The sequence below is a fragment of the Eufriesea mexicana genome, unplaced genomic scaffold (assembly GCF_001483705.2).
Source record: "Eufriesea mexicana isolate 0111107269 unplaced genomic scaffold, ASM148370v2 scaffold1358, whole genome shotgun sequence".
In the NCBI taxonomy this organism is placed as follows: Eukaryota; Metazoa; Arthropoda; class Insecta; order Hymenoptera; family Apidae; genus Eufriesea; species Eufriesea mexicana.
In genome coordinates this window covers 436,477-450,677 of record NW_016909491.1, presented here as the reverse complement: position 1 = coordinate 450,677, position 14,201 = coordinate 436,477, and the positions used below count along the sequence as shown (strand labels likewise).

At 55.7% G+C, this 14,201-nt stretch overlaps 1 protein-coding gene across 4 annotated transcripts in view; it reads left to right on the top strand.

Moving 5' to 3' along the window:
• Prosap (SH3 and multiple ankyrin repeat domains prosap) overlaps nucleotides 1-14,201 on the top strand; it is a 152,733-nt gene that overhangs the window by 112,725 nt on the left and 25,807 nt on the right. For all 4 annotated transcript variants that reach the window (XM_017900879.1, XM_017900880.1, XM_017900881.1 and 1 more), the window contains 2 exons: nucleotides 2,990-3,427; nucleotides 5,672-5,689. In XM_017900879.1, the coding sequence (XP_017756368.1) occupies nucleotides 3,038-3,427; nucleotides 5,672-5,689 (408 nt within the window). In that variant the 5' untranslated portion in view covers nucleotides 2,990-3,037. The remainder of the gene's footprint in view (nucleotides 1-2,989; nucleotides 3,428-5,671; nucleotides 5,690-14,201) is intronic.

Sequence of the window (14,201 nt, the reverse complement as noted above, 5' to 3'; positions counted from 1 at the left end):
TCCCGCGTTCTTTCTAAGGAAGAAAGAGCCCCCGAAGGCAAAAATCCAAGAGGTTCTCGCAGCAGCGCCATTTACCTTTCACGGACGTTTATCTTCTCCTTCTTCTTCTTCTTCTTCTCCTTCTTCGAATGGGTTTAAACTTCCGATAGTCGGCTGAATGGCGAGCACGTCGAGCGCTAATTGTTGCCCCCAGCGTCACGAAAGTCGACGGTATTTCGCGTGCCGCGTCTGTCCCGCTCGCTCGATCGGTAGGAAGAAACGCGAGGCCCGATCGCGGCCACAGCAGAGCCGATACGGCCCTGAATGCGCCGCACACAGGGTGGCCAGACAGAAAAATGGCAAAAGCACTCCACCGATGACTGCCACGAATAAGGGCCACATAAAGACGGGTCGTAAAACTATGATTTACGGCTTGTCATTGATGCGTTTGCTGTCCGTCCATCCGTACGATCCTTCCCCTTCGGTTCATCATCGTCTCCCTTCGTGTTCCCTCTTATTATCTTTCTTGTGCTGCTCCTTCCTTTTGTTCCTCTCCTGCGTCTCCTGAGTCGCGCGAGGATAGCCCGTTCGAGAGGCGATAATCGATTAGCCGGTTGGAAAAAGCGGTAGCGTATCGGTATCGTTTCGACTGGTCTACGATACCCGTGCTAAAATCTCACCGTGGGAGGGGACAGAATGGCACGGGAGGGGGGAGTGCTGCTTCATGGGAAACGCGAAATTATCGTCGTAACGTCTCGTCGGATCCAGTCGTGCTGCTTCGTACCCTCTCTGGTCGTTTTCTTCCATCAGGAAAGACGGATCCCGTCGTTCCGCTTTCTCCGTGCACCGCGTTTCTCGTACCCTTGGCTGGCTCTGCAGCCTCCACTCTCCGGAGAAAGGTCGGAAAAAGGAAATCCCATCGTCGTCGGAACATGGACGCGTAAGGACGAGCGTTTTTCTGGCCGCGAAGGATGCGGCCTTGCGGCGCTACCACCTCGTCTTCGCTTCTTTGGCTATTGTCCTCGAAGCGTAAGCATGGCGTATACGATGCGGTCAGTGGGTTATTTCGAGTTTTAACGCAGCCCGGCCAACCGGCAACACGCTTGCGTTTAATGGCGTCTGCGGTTTCCCATCGAACTTCTCCCCGGTGTGCTGCCACACCTGACACATCGCGCCGGGCTCCGATCATGCTACTTGATCATGCTACACCTCTGTTACCGTAGCGCATCACCGCCTGTGAGGAGCAGCTAACGAGCCAGCGACGAATCGAATTTCGCGGAATCCGGCATCGCGTGGCTCGCGCTCGTCTCTCCTCCGAGCATCATTGTTCGCTCTCCCCGCTTCTCTGAACGTTTAACTTTGACAGAGAAGTAATTAGGAAAGTCCGTGCACATCGGACAGCTAATAGCCGCTCCACGGTTTACAAAGATATCCTTTCCCGTAACAGTTTCCGACCACGCTCCACGCCCCGATGCTCCGCGCGGACGCCAAGCTCCAGCTCTCTCGAGTTCGTGAAAAGCGCGGAATAATTTCCTTCCGTTCCCGTCACTGGGGACAGGGGATCAGCTTCTTCGATCTCTCTGAACAGTGAAGGAGGATGTTAAAAACAGGCCATTTTTTTCGGATGAAAAATTCCCGCGGGACCTTAAAGAGCGTCCTCCGAGGAAGAAAAGATTTTACTTTATCGCTTGGCCGAGAAACGATGCGAAAGTCGTGAAAACTGAGTCGAAATACAGGGTATCTTAGCATGGGGTGATTCTACGTGAAAAAACGAATCGAAAAGGAGGAATCAAATTTTTTCGTTCGAAGCTTCGTTGGCGAGAAAATCGACTTTGAATGTTCACCGAGTACGCTGATGTGCCGCCATAGTTGTTAAGTACGCGCGTTGCTCCAGGAATATTCAAAGTGGATTTTCTCGACAACGAAGCTTCGAGTGAAAAAATGTTATTCTTCATTTTCGATTCGTTTTTTCACGTAGAATAACACCCTCCTCGGTTTTTCCTATCGTTGCCGGGACACCTTGTATATCGACTCGTTTTTTTGCAACTTTCCCATCGTTTCTCGGCAAAGTGACACAGGAATTTTTTGTTCCTTGGAAGATGGCCGCAGAAATGGTCCCCTTTTTTAATATCCTCCTTTCGATGTTCCAGCGAGTGTTTGGTGCATGAAGGATCGACGCGACTACCGGCGCTTCTTTCGCGTTCGCGCGATAATTGCGCGGGAAATCGGCAAATCGAATAGCGTTGCGCGTGTCGAACGGCGGAGGCAGGGAACGCAACGAGCGTTAATCTCGGAGGACGAAGACGCGCAACAACGAGGCGCGAGAGTGCCTGGACGTTTATGCTCGTTGGAAAGTTGCGAGTGAAAGTGGCGGAGCCGCGTTGCTCGTTAGCGCGTAAATTATCGCCGACCGATAGTTAACCCCCGGGGTTGGAGGTCGAATTGTGAAGTGGTCAGCCGCGTTATCGCGTGGTTCGCGAAGAAACGCGTGAAAACGCGCGAGGAACGCGAACACGCCTCCATCCTGCATAATCGATTCGACGCGTGCATCCTGCGCGCGTGTATCCTCGTCGAATGCCTTTAATAAAGATTTCCGCCGCGGTTTTTCCTCGCGCGAGCGAGGAGGATCGAGAGGTGGAGAGGAGTTTCCGCGAAGCTTGGGGTATAAAAGGCTTTTACGAGCGTTGAAAAAAATTGTCACGGCATCTCCGGCGCCGTTTACTTTATTTCCATCGGGGTAATCTCGTCTTCCTTTACCGTTAGCGGGGCCATAAAGACCGGGTCCGTGGACCGTTTTAATTTCTTCATCGGCTTTTTTCCCTTCGTCCTACGCGGGCTGCAGGTCTTCCTGTTGCCTCGTTTCGAGATATCGTCTCGATCGCGGCGGATTCGCGACGTGGCCGCGGTAACGGCACAATCGGGGGCCGATTGCCCGCTGAAAGGAACGAGGAAAAAAGAAACTGGTCGCGAAGAGACGGCCATACTCGAATCTCTTCTTTTCCTCTTTCAGATGTGAGCCTGTGAAGGTGGAATCCTCGAGACGCGCGAGGTCCTCGCAATGGAGGCGGGACCGAAGCAACAGCAACAACAGCAGCCGCAATCGCAACAGCAGCCTCAGCAGCAGCCTCAGCAGCAGCCTCAGCCTCAGCAGCAGCAGCAGCAGCAGCAGCAGCAGCAACAGCAAAATTCGACGACCGCTGGCACGGGACAGACATCTAGCCAGGCCGCGAGTCCGCAAGGCGGCCAGGCTCAAGGCCAAGCTCAAGGTCAACAGAATCAGGATGCCGCTGCAGTCGCAGCTGCAACCGCGGAGGCCGGACCGGTGGAGGAGGGAGTGCTCCTCGCCAGGGTGCACGTCCCGGAGCTGTACGTCAGCAAGTGTCTTCAGTTCCCGAAGGATCAGCTCGTCTGGGACGTGAAGCAGCAATGCCTGGCATCCTTGCCCAAGGTAAGCCCGTTCTATCCACCTCTCTGGTCGATTCTCTCTTCCGAGTGACTGACTCCTCGCGAGAATCCATTAGCGAAGATCCTTGAAGACGGACTGGAAGAGTCGGGACCCGGCGAATATTCGAGCTTTCTGCGATTCGTTCGCGTCGATCGGTCAATTAACGGTCTCGAATTGCATTATCCTCGGCACTCGTGGCGCCAAGGCATTAATCGCGAGTCATCGGGAGCCGTTCGCGTTCCATGAAAAATCGTAATCGTCCTTGTACTTGTCGATGATCGCGGGTTGCACGCGTTACCATCCATTACCGTCGATCCCTATCGAGCCGCCGGTGTGTACCGCGTTGTTCCTCGGACCCGCGCGTGTACACGTTGCACTCGCGCGGCTTGGATCGTACGGTTCGTTGCCGTGGCCGGTGTGCACATCGGGGATCACGAGCTCCCCCGCTATGCCAAGGACTCGGTGTCGGGCATTCTCAAAAATACACACGGCGTTACGGCAGACTGCCACTTTGTACGTCGATTTCGCGAAATTGCAGGGGACTCCGTGGAACCACGTCGCGTCGTGGTTGGCCCCCGCGCGCGGGGCAAGTACTCCGCGGGCGAGACTGGACCGGGCTTCCTGACTCTTCTCTCTCGTTTTTCATCGGTAGTCGTAGCCGGAGCCGTGACGGAAAGTCACGAAGCACACGCAGGATTAAGAGATCTCGAGGGGATCGCTACCGTGCGCCGCTGCAACGTCTCTCGCTTTATTTATCGAGATATTCGTTCCCGGGAACGAGTAACGATGCGCACGCCGCGCCGAGGAAAATGCAAATCGAACCGTACCTGCGGTGTTTCGCGCTCCGATGTCCGGCTCCGAAGAATTTCGAGATCGCGCCACAGAAATACTACGTACCAGTCGCACACCGCCACTCACAACAACAGACACCAACACGTGCCACCTCTCGTGGCGAAATGGGAGCTAGAAAATACCCGATCCTTGTCGCTTCTTCTATTTTTCCCTAGTACAATGCAACCCTTTCTCCTTCCCCTTTCTTCCCCTCTTTCTCTCTTTTCACTCGTCTTTCTCCCGCTGTTCGCGAAGAATTTTCACGACTACCGGTGCCATTCTCGTTTGCGCGACTTCCATCTTTCGGAAACTGCTCTCTCTATCTCTCTCTCTCTCTCTTTCTCTCTTTTCCTTCCTCTCTCTCTCTCTCTCTCTCTTCGCCTTTTGTCCCGCTGCAAACGTTAGTCCGAGGATCGCGGTACGAATTTATTGGAACTGTTACGAATCCGTTTTGCCAGACCTCGCGTGCTCGGAAGGCGTTCGATGACGAACGACGCAAGGCGTCGCCGAGGCTCGTGGCGCAAAAGGTCCGGATATTCGCTGGCGCGAGCTAAGCCGCGCGCGCCCATAACCGACTCGCTATCGCTGCCACGGATACGTTCACCTGCATTCCACGCGGAGTTTCGCCTTTGCTGATAATTGGCTATCCTGTTAATCGGCCAGAGCTCGGCGTCGATCGGCCACCGTCTATTACCTTCGCTTCTCGCGAGGTATCAAAGAGAGAAAATTAACCGCGGGCGAGCGTGCAGTATTGTTCGAATTTTTCAACGTATCCTGGATTTATGGAGCGCGGTGGAAACGTTAATAGTCATCGAGCGCGTTCCGAAGGATTCCCGCGACAAGACTACACCGACACACACACACACACACACACACACACACACACACACACCCACACGCATCACATAGGCGCGTCTCTCGGAAACCGCGAACGATGTACACGCGTATATACGTGTGCGTATGTAAATAGAGGAGGGAAAAAGGGAGAGAAGGATATATACGTGTGCGTATGTGTGTACGTATGTATGCGTGTATGTATATATAGTTATACTAATTAGTACTTATGCACAGCGACACGCGAGTGTCCATCGATTAATCGTGTATATTTTTCTGACCTGTGGCGTTGTTGTTGTTGTTGTTGTTTTTGCTTTTGCCTCACTTGCACGGGGCGTGCGAATACACTACACCCGCCACCACCGAACCACCACCAACCACCACTTCACCTGTGCTATCGTCTTGTTGGGGCCCGCCTCTTCGAACGCACCCCCGTACTGCGTGACACGCACGCGCGAATCGACCGACAATATCGAAAATATACAAAAATCGCGCCCTCGGGCCCGACCTTCACCCTCCACCTCCGGTGTGTTGCGTCGCGGATATACCACCGCTTCTCCACCCCTTTCGAGCGCCTCGCAGGTGGCCACTTGGTACAGGGTACGTCTTCACTATTACTAATAGCATGCATCCAACCCCTATGCAACTGTTTTTACCACTCAAGCCCCCTCAAGCGCCCAGCCTTTCTTTACGCCCATTTTTTCGCCCCCTCTTCTTTCGTTGTTTCAGTTTCTCCGCCGCGGCGAAACGATCGCGAAACGATCCACGGATCGAGATAATTCGACAATTTTCTCTGCATGGCGACGAAATACCAAACTACCCCTCGTCTCGCGGTCTCGCGATGCATCCCAGCCGCGTCGTCGGTTCCTCTCGTCTCGGTAGCTCGCCCCGATCAAACGAACAACGACGCGCAGAAGAGCGAGGGGTGTAGGGTAGCACAGTCACGAGATATTTCTATCCCGCTTTTCTCCCCGCTCTTCTCCTCGCGATCGAGTCATCCGTGGATCGCCGACTCGCGATACTCTTATCCGATATTCCTCGGATGTTCTTCGGTTACGGGGCGCGCGTGGTGTAACGCGTATCGGCTGTTGAGACGCTCCGCGAACGTTTCCCAAAGACGGTCAACGTGTCCCCCTCTCTCTCTCTTTCTCTTTCTCTCTGTATATGCATACGCGCGTGTATACGTATACAGAGAAAAGCGTAGACGAAGGAGAGAAAGAGAGAGAGGAGATCGCGGAGTGGTTTGGCGAGAGGGACGCGATCGATCGGCGAGGAACGAGGACGAACGCTTTAATTAACCGTGGAGACCTACTCGAATCGATGATTCCGTCCTTACGACGCGCGACCGTAGACCACGAGCTAGAGTTATTTCGAGCGCGATTTGCATGTACTTATAGCAGCTCCTGCCTTTCAGCGCTAAAGTATCATAGAAGATAAGTGCATGTGTCGGTTAAGCATACACACAGCTCCTTTACCGTTGCTGACCCGTGGTTCACGTTCAAGGATGATGAGATACGTTCCCTCAAGGTCACGCAACCGTACGCAGTTCCCTTTCAGCGGCCTTATCGACTTTTATCTCCCGTTTCCACGAGACGCACGGACCTCCGAGAAGTTTGGCAGCTAATCGGCCGGTAATCTCTCGCTCGTCGGATCGAAGATAACAGAGAGGACGATAACGCTGCGCTCTTTCCAAGTCTAGCCCCGGACTAGGTCCGAGGAGAACAGACGATAAGAAAGGAGCGACTCATCGTGACTTTTTCGCCCAACGACGAAACGATTTCGTGTTCCGTTCTCTCTCCGGATCGATGGCACACGACGACGACGACGACGACGACGACGACGACGCAGTCGCTGCACACGACGATGACTTTCGTTTTCAGCTGCGTCTCGTCACGGAAGAAATCGCTCGACTCACGGTATCGCGTGTCGCGCGACGAATCGCGCTCTGCCACGGCAATTTCCGATTTCCCGACGGTGGTCCACGTGCCACACAACCGATCCACCGCTTCCCAGCTGGCCCGATCGCCGCTCTGCTCCACGCAGGCGTTACGCGCGATTACGCAACAGCCGCGCTCTTCGAGTTCCCGCGAGGGAAAGCGCCGCACCGCGCGCGCTTGTCTTCGCCGATTAAATATCAAAAGTCATCGAACGTTACGGTGAAACGAAGCTAATCGAACCCGATTTGTCTCCCTCGATACGGCGCCGCGACCGGAACGAGTTTCGCCAGCCGATCGATGACGCATCGTGCCTTTTCGCCAGTCAGATCACCCACCACCGATCGTTTATCCTCCGTGCACTTTTCCAACGCGAGGGAGGAAATACGCCTGGTCGGGGTGCGATCGATTCCGATCGGGAAAACGGGTCACCGGGAATGATATTTCCGAGATTCACGTGCAGATACGAGGCGACCTCGCGATAATCTTCGAACGTGCCCGCGATGAAAAGCGGCCTGCGCGACACGATGACAGATAGCATTGGAAAACCAGTCGGCCGGACCGATTCTCCGAAAACGCGCGGACGCGCGAGGAAATAATGATCCGCGCTCGCGGGTTATCGTCGCTGTCGTCACTCGGCGAGAGATTAAATCGGCGGACAAAACGCCGAAGGTGACTCGCCTTGGCGAATTTTCGCCGATTAGCGGACGGATCGATCGATCCTCGCGCTCACGTAGGGGGGATAAAGAGATCGGACGCGGATCGGGTGTCGCGCGGGGGGGGGAAATTTCGGACGTTTGCCTGATCTTTGGCCGAGGAATTCGGGAATGCTCGGAACGGAAGGGGAAAGAGGTCACGAGTTACCGATTTGCCTAACGATACACGCGACGCTTCGAATGGGAATATCACGGGCGATGTCGAAACTCGGGACGGGTGATTAATTAGCGGCACGCGACGATAATCGTAACGCCGTGATGGCCGCGGTATTGGCAGGCTATCGATGTCACGGAGGCTTTATCGCGCGGCTATAGAGCGCTGGATCGCGCCGATTCCGACCAAGTATCCAGATAACGCCGTACCGGAACCGGTGACCGCGCATTACGGGTGTACCGGTGCGGCGACGTGTGTACCGCAGGTATCCGGCGCGGGGATCTTGCCTCGGATAAATTCATCGCAACGCCACGGGTTCCGCGGTCCTCCGGGGCCCAGGGATAGATCCTCGTGGGCGTAAGATCATTGTGATTCGCGATCCCGCACCGGGATCATCCTTCACTTCCGATAGCATCGTCCCTTCCCTCTGTTCCTCCCCACGGTTCCCTCTGGGCTCTCTGCCTCCCTTTCCGCCGCGGTTCCTCTCGCGCGTACTCGCCGACTTTTTTTACGCCGGCGCGAGGGAGAAACGGGGAACGCGTACGCGAGGAATGTCTATGAATTTCAATGCGCGATAAATAGCGGCGAGTCGACGCGCGGTTTTCTGCGCGGGGCACGATTCCGCGACGCGAGAAGCGCCGAGAGAGACGCCGCGGAGACGATCGAGGGATGGGGAACGCTGCGGGAGGGCGCGTCGGATCTCTCGATCTCTCGATCCGAGAAAAATCCCGCCTCTCGTCCTGGCGAGATGCGATCGGACGCGTGGTACGCGAGTTTTCGTGCGCGTCGCAAGCGTAATTGAACGAAGCGCGACTGCGGGATAGGGGATCGCGAGTGTCGCGAGGTTGAACGGACCCTGGCGGACGCGGAGGATCGGCCTGGATCGGTGTTGGATCGAAATTATTCGAACTGAACTGAAACCTCGGCGGCAACGGTACGACGGGAGAAACCGTTCGCCGACTCGGCGAATTACGCAACGTCTGGATCGAAAATGGGGGAAAAAAAAATGACTAAGAAAAAGAAGGGAAAGAAGACGAAGGAGAGGAAGAAGAGGAGAGAAGAACGCCCCCGGAGAGAGTAGGTACGATCGGCGATCCCGTTCGGGGCCGTGAAACGTTTCTCGATCGATTTGCAGCAATGAATACCATCCAGTCCGGCGAGTGGTTTATTGAACGATTCCTCGAACGAGTTCGAAGCGCAATCGGTACGCGGCTCGCACGTGCGTGTACATGCGTGCGTGGAAAACGATGACACGAGACGAGAGAGGCAGCAGTGGAGAGCGAACGAGGGTTGGGACTCGTGGCCGGTAGAGGATCGTCAGGCAGGGGGAACGGAGAGCAGAGACAAGAGCCGAGGAGAGAGAAAAAGAGAGAGAGAGAGAAGCGACTACCTCGTGACTTCACTGTCAGGATCAACAAATCCTCCCGCCGTAGACGCGGAACAAATGCACGCGAGTTGTTGATCGCGTACGATCGAGCCGAGCTATTTATACCGAGGCTCGTCGACGCTCGACTCGTCCGAGCGGGAGTAGATCGAATGGAGATCGATGGGCTAGCTTTTCAGAAGTGGAAGACAACTCTGCCTTGGCCGTGCTATGCCGTGCCTTGCCGTGCCGTGCCGTGGCGTCGTGGCAGCTGAGCTCGCGAACCGAGCAACTGGCGAACGCACGCGGCAACTCCATCTCCTCCTCCCCGGGGTACCAGCGGCCGAGCAACTCGCCTTTCGAGAAACCGGCAAGAATCCCGGCCACGCGAATCCCGTCAGGAAATTGCCTGAAATATTTAACCGTTCCCATTGTTAGCCTAGATACGCGTACGCGTCGTTTCCTCGAGGGCTCGTTCGCCAGCCTCGCTGCCTAGCCAGCCAGCCAGCTGAGAGCTAGAGCCTCTTGCTCCTCGTAGAACGTCTAAAGAGAGGCGGAAGGAGGAGCGAGGGGCGAAGGTGGCCGGATATTAATCTAACGTCGTAAGCCGGTAATTACGTTCGGGAAGCGGCGCTAGTTTCGATCGGAAATAATCCGAGGATGGAGCTCACGAAGGTGTTATTTTAACCGAAACGCGGGCAAGGTCTGTATAGCGAAGGCGGCGCGCGTTTCCGAAGCGTTCGAGAGTCTCGGAACGGAACGAAGCGGAGTGGAGTGGAGTGGAGTGGAGTGGAGTGGAGTGGAGTGGAGCGGAGCGGAGAAATCGGCACGGTGCAGGAGGAGCATCTTTACGAATGGTTTCGGAGATAGGAGTTTTTTCAGGGAGGCAGTTCGGACCGTGCACGTAAGTTCGTCCACTTTACTCGTTGGGACGCGAGCGCGGAGCAGTAGCCGGCAACTGCAGCAGCCTTTTACCCGAGGCTCTCCAAGTGCAATCTCGTATTCATGAATTCCTTGTACGTAGCCCCTCTGCCTTCCTCCACCTCCGCCTTCCTTCTCCGCCCGCGCTCCTTCCATCCGCTCGCCCCGCCGCCCTTTGCCACGTCTCCTCCCTTTTCTTCTCCTCGCCCCGTGTCTTGCCCTTCCGCCTCTCTAACAATCCCATACGCGTCGCTCTCCGGGGGACTAAGAAAATCGCGCTTCCCTCCCAGCCGCTGGAAAATCGCTCCCGAGTCTGCCCGAAAATCCACCACGACTCCATCTTGTCTCTCGCGGGGTTGCCCCTTCGCGATGGCGGAGTCCGTGGTACCACGATCCAGGCTCCCAGGCCACTTCCGGTTCCCCTCGATCCCTTCCGGTTCCACGGAACAGTTGTCTCGCGTTTCGAAGACTCGCGTGAGAACCACTGGGCCCGTGTTGGACGTTTATCTCGACGCGACGGTGGCCGTAAAAGTCTATGCCGTTCAGGACCCGCGACCATAACAATAATTCCGCTGTTTAACCCCGTCGAGCCACCGACGCGTTCCTTTTGCCCGCTGCCTGCCTGCCTACCTTGGTCCCCGACCTTCCAACCGAGGGACCAACCCGCCAGCTGTTCCTTCGATTCGTCAATTATCGCGAATTATCGCTGCCAGGAACGCGGAAAGCCTCTCCTGGACCAGGTCGAGCGGCGAACGCCTTTCGTCACGCCGGATAACGATAAGTCCGATCGCCGAGTCGTGTACTATAGCCTCTCGAACGTTCTCCCGGGGCAAGTCTGCCGCGATAAGTCCGGGGAGACATCAACGTTGCCTCTGCTTTTTCGCACTCGGGGTTCTTTCCGGCTCGCTGAGGGGATTGGGAAGATGGTAGGAAAGCAGGCACGAGGAAGATGGTTAATTTTTAATCGTTGCGGATTAGATAACGGCCTCTAATCTTGGCAATGGCGAGAGAGGAATACGAGGGATTCCATTGCCGGTTGGAAGACCAACGAGGCTGTTCTTCGTAAAAGTTCCGTGCAAACACGGAGGGCTCGTGGTATAAAATTAATTAGCTCGTTCTTTGATCTCCGTCTCTGCTTCCATCCACGGTTTTTTAACTTTCCCGTTGAACGAGTCAGAGAGCAGCCCCGCTTCGGAATCGAGCGAGAATCTACTCGTCCGGTTTTTCACCCGCGTCGAACGCCGACGGATTTTCCCGCGACGAGAGGGCGGCAGCGACGGGGTCGAGGGTGGGTGGCTGACGAGTCCACGCGACACATAATCGATACTATTAATTAGGAAATCCGTGAAAGTCAGCGCCGGGAGCGGAATGAATGGCGGAGAGAGCGTGCATCGGGGTCACGGTGCTCGATGTCGGTTCGTTAAAGCGGCGAGAAAATGAGATCCGTCGTGGCGGGTGTTGCGTGTGTCTTTCGAGGCTTTTATCGATACGCGAGCGCGCGGGTAAAAGGCGTGTAAACGGGAAAGTTGGCGTACGCGGGTCGGCGAAAGACGCGGAAAGTCGGGGAGGCGGCGCGAGCAAGAGGGAAAGGTGGTTTTCGAGCGGCCAGCCGGCCGGAAAAAGGCTCGAGTGGCACTTTTTCTGAAAGGCCACTCGTCGATTTAGTGACACGTGCCATCTCGAGCAGCCGTATTTTACCGCGCATCTTCGACCCATTTCCGCGAGATAAACTCAGCCGGCCGAGAGATCGCGAGGAAGCTCTTTCTCTCCGCGCGGAGGCGGGTCGAGCGGGAAAAATCCAATAACGAGCGATCTCGCGGCGTCTGGCTCGACGTAGTTGCGACTGGTCCCGTATAACCCGCGCAGTGGCTGGTCGGTGAAAATTCACTGACAAAATGTTTCGAATCGACTGGCAATATCCGGCAATTTACCAGCAACGAGTGACGCGGGCGCCACGGTTCATCGGTGTAATTTCCACTTCGATTAGCGGATGCTTCGATTCCGCGGACAGCCTCTGGGACAGAAACGGGACTACGAATTGCCGTCCACGACGCGGGGCTAACCTGGCTTGATTAAAATCGACGAGGAGGGCTGGCTCCATTTCCGGGCCGAGCTTTCGGTCCCGAAATTTCCTCCCTGGTCATTCCGGACCACGCGTCGTTCGGTTCGACGACGTATTTTTAGATGGGCCACGCACGGGAACGTAACGCGTTTCGGGCACGTCGCTTCGTGCTCGCTTAAAACACTTGACATTTAGATTCCCATTAAGCGATAGCCGCTTTAAAGTGGATCCATCCCTCGTCCCCTTCCACCTCCTCTCGTCGCCAGGTTCTCGAAGTTGCTAGAAAAATCGCGTCGAACGTCGAGCCGATCCGCCTCGCGAGCGAATCGTTCCGATCGTGCTACCTACCCTCGCGCCACCCCTCGATTAGCGGAATTTCGGAAGGGAGGAACGATCCGTGGGAGAGGAGAAACGAAGTGGCGAAACGAACGGATCGAGGGATCGATCGATCGAGGACCATTGGCGCCACGCGAGGCTGCCGATCGTTCCCGGAATTGATTGGCAATTACCGGCAAGGGGAGCGGCGGCGTTCTCGATTCTTCGATCCAGAAAATTGAGTTACTCGAGGAAACTCGATTCGCGAGGAGCGCGCGCGGAGGAGTCGGCCTGCCACGAAAATTCGATATTACCTTAATCAGACTTTAAATTGCGCGTCCGCGTAGGTAGGAGCGCGCGAGCGCGCGGGCAGGTATATCGAGCGGGTCGGAGCGACGGCGAGAGCCGAAGGAAACTCGAGCCGACTGCGCGCGGCTGGGTCCATCGAATTTCCGGTCCACGTGCAGGCCGATTAACTCTCTCGCGACGTGATCGAGAGGCACGCGATAAACGGCGAATTACGCACGCGTGCTGCGTCGCCCAGTGGAAAGGAAGCCCGATGTTAAGCGATAATAAAGCAACGCGACGAATCGTGCCAATTAGCCGGGAGGATAATTAAAGGATATGACTCACGACGACACTGACACGCGTGTACGACGAGTCCCTGGTTTGCCGCGGATCGAGAGTCTAGCGCCACCTACAGGGCAGGGTTGCGCGTGGAGACGTAAGGTTACCGGTGATGGCGGCTCGGAAATCGGAGGATCGTCTAGACGCGGCGTCTATTTATAAACTTATAACCATTATTAACCCATTGGCGATACGGAAAGCCTCGCGGCGACCTCGAGCGATAGACGAAACGCGGTTAGACGCTGCGCGAGGGTTGGAAAAAGGCGCAAACTTGTAGCTGCCTGTGTATCAGGGATAATTGGAGGTCGGGTGGGAAGAGGAGATGATGCATCGAGCGTGCTACCGCGAAGCAATTTCTTTTGTCATCGAGAGGAGGATACACGGATGACGAGTGCCGTGGTGTCCGAGGTTAATTGCCGATCTCGCGGGAGGAAAGGAAGAGGGCACCAACGTTGGCCGAACGGAACGACTCAATTCAGCGTTACTTTGCACCTTCGCTCTCTCGTTGCCGGTTTTTGCGCGATTAAGGAAATCGGTCGTCCTTTTTTCCAGCCGATTCGCTGGAAGAGGACTCGGTAATCGTGGGTAAACGGGGACCGACCACGACTCTCGGAAACCGGATGACAAAGGCGGAACCAGTTCTAATAACCTGTCTCGAGGCAGACAAAAAGCGGAGACCAGCTTAAGAATCGATAGAGACTCTAAACGACCCTCGCTCGCTGCGCGATCATCGATCTTCTTGGAAGAATAGATACGCTTTTTCCCTCATTTCCACTAAGCGCTTTAATTCCCGATCATTTTCGCGTCCTTCTCCTTTTTTCCCTTCAATTCGATCCGACTCTGATCCGGAATATCAAATCGAGCCACGTCCAACCTCGTCTCCTGCCATTCTCTCCTAGCCATTCTTCGGAACGACCGATTCCAGCCGACAAACGCGTGCTGCATCCTCCTCGGTCGCGTTCCGGCCGCGCGACAGGGGCCTCTCGGTCCCCGCTGTCGGTGCTTTCCTCGCGCTCTTCC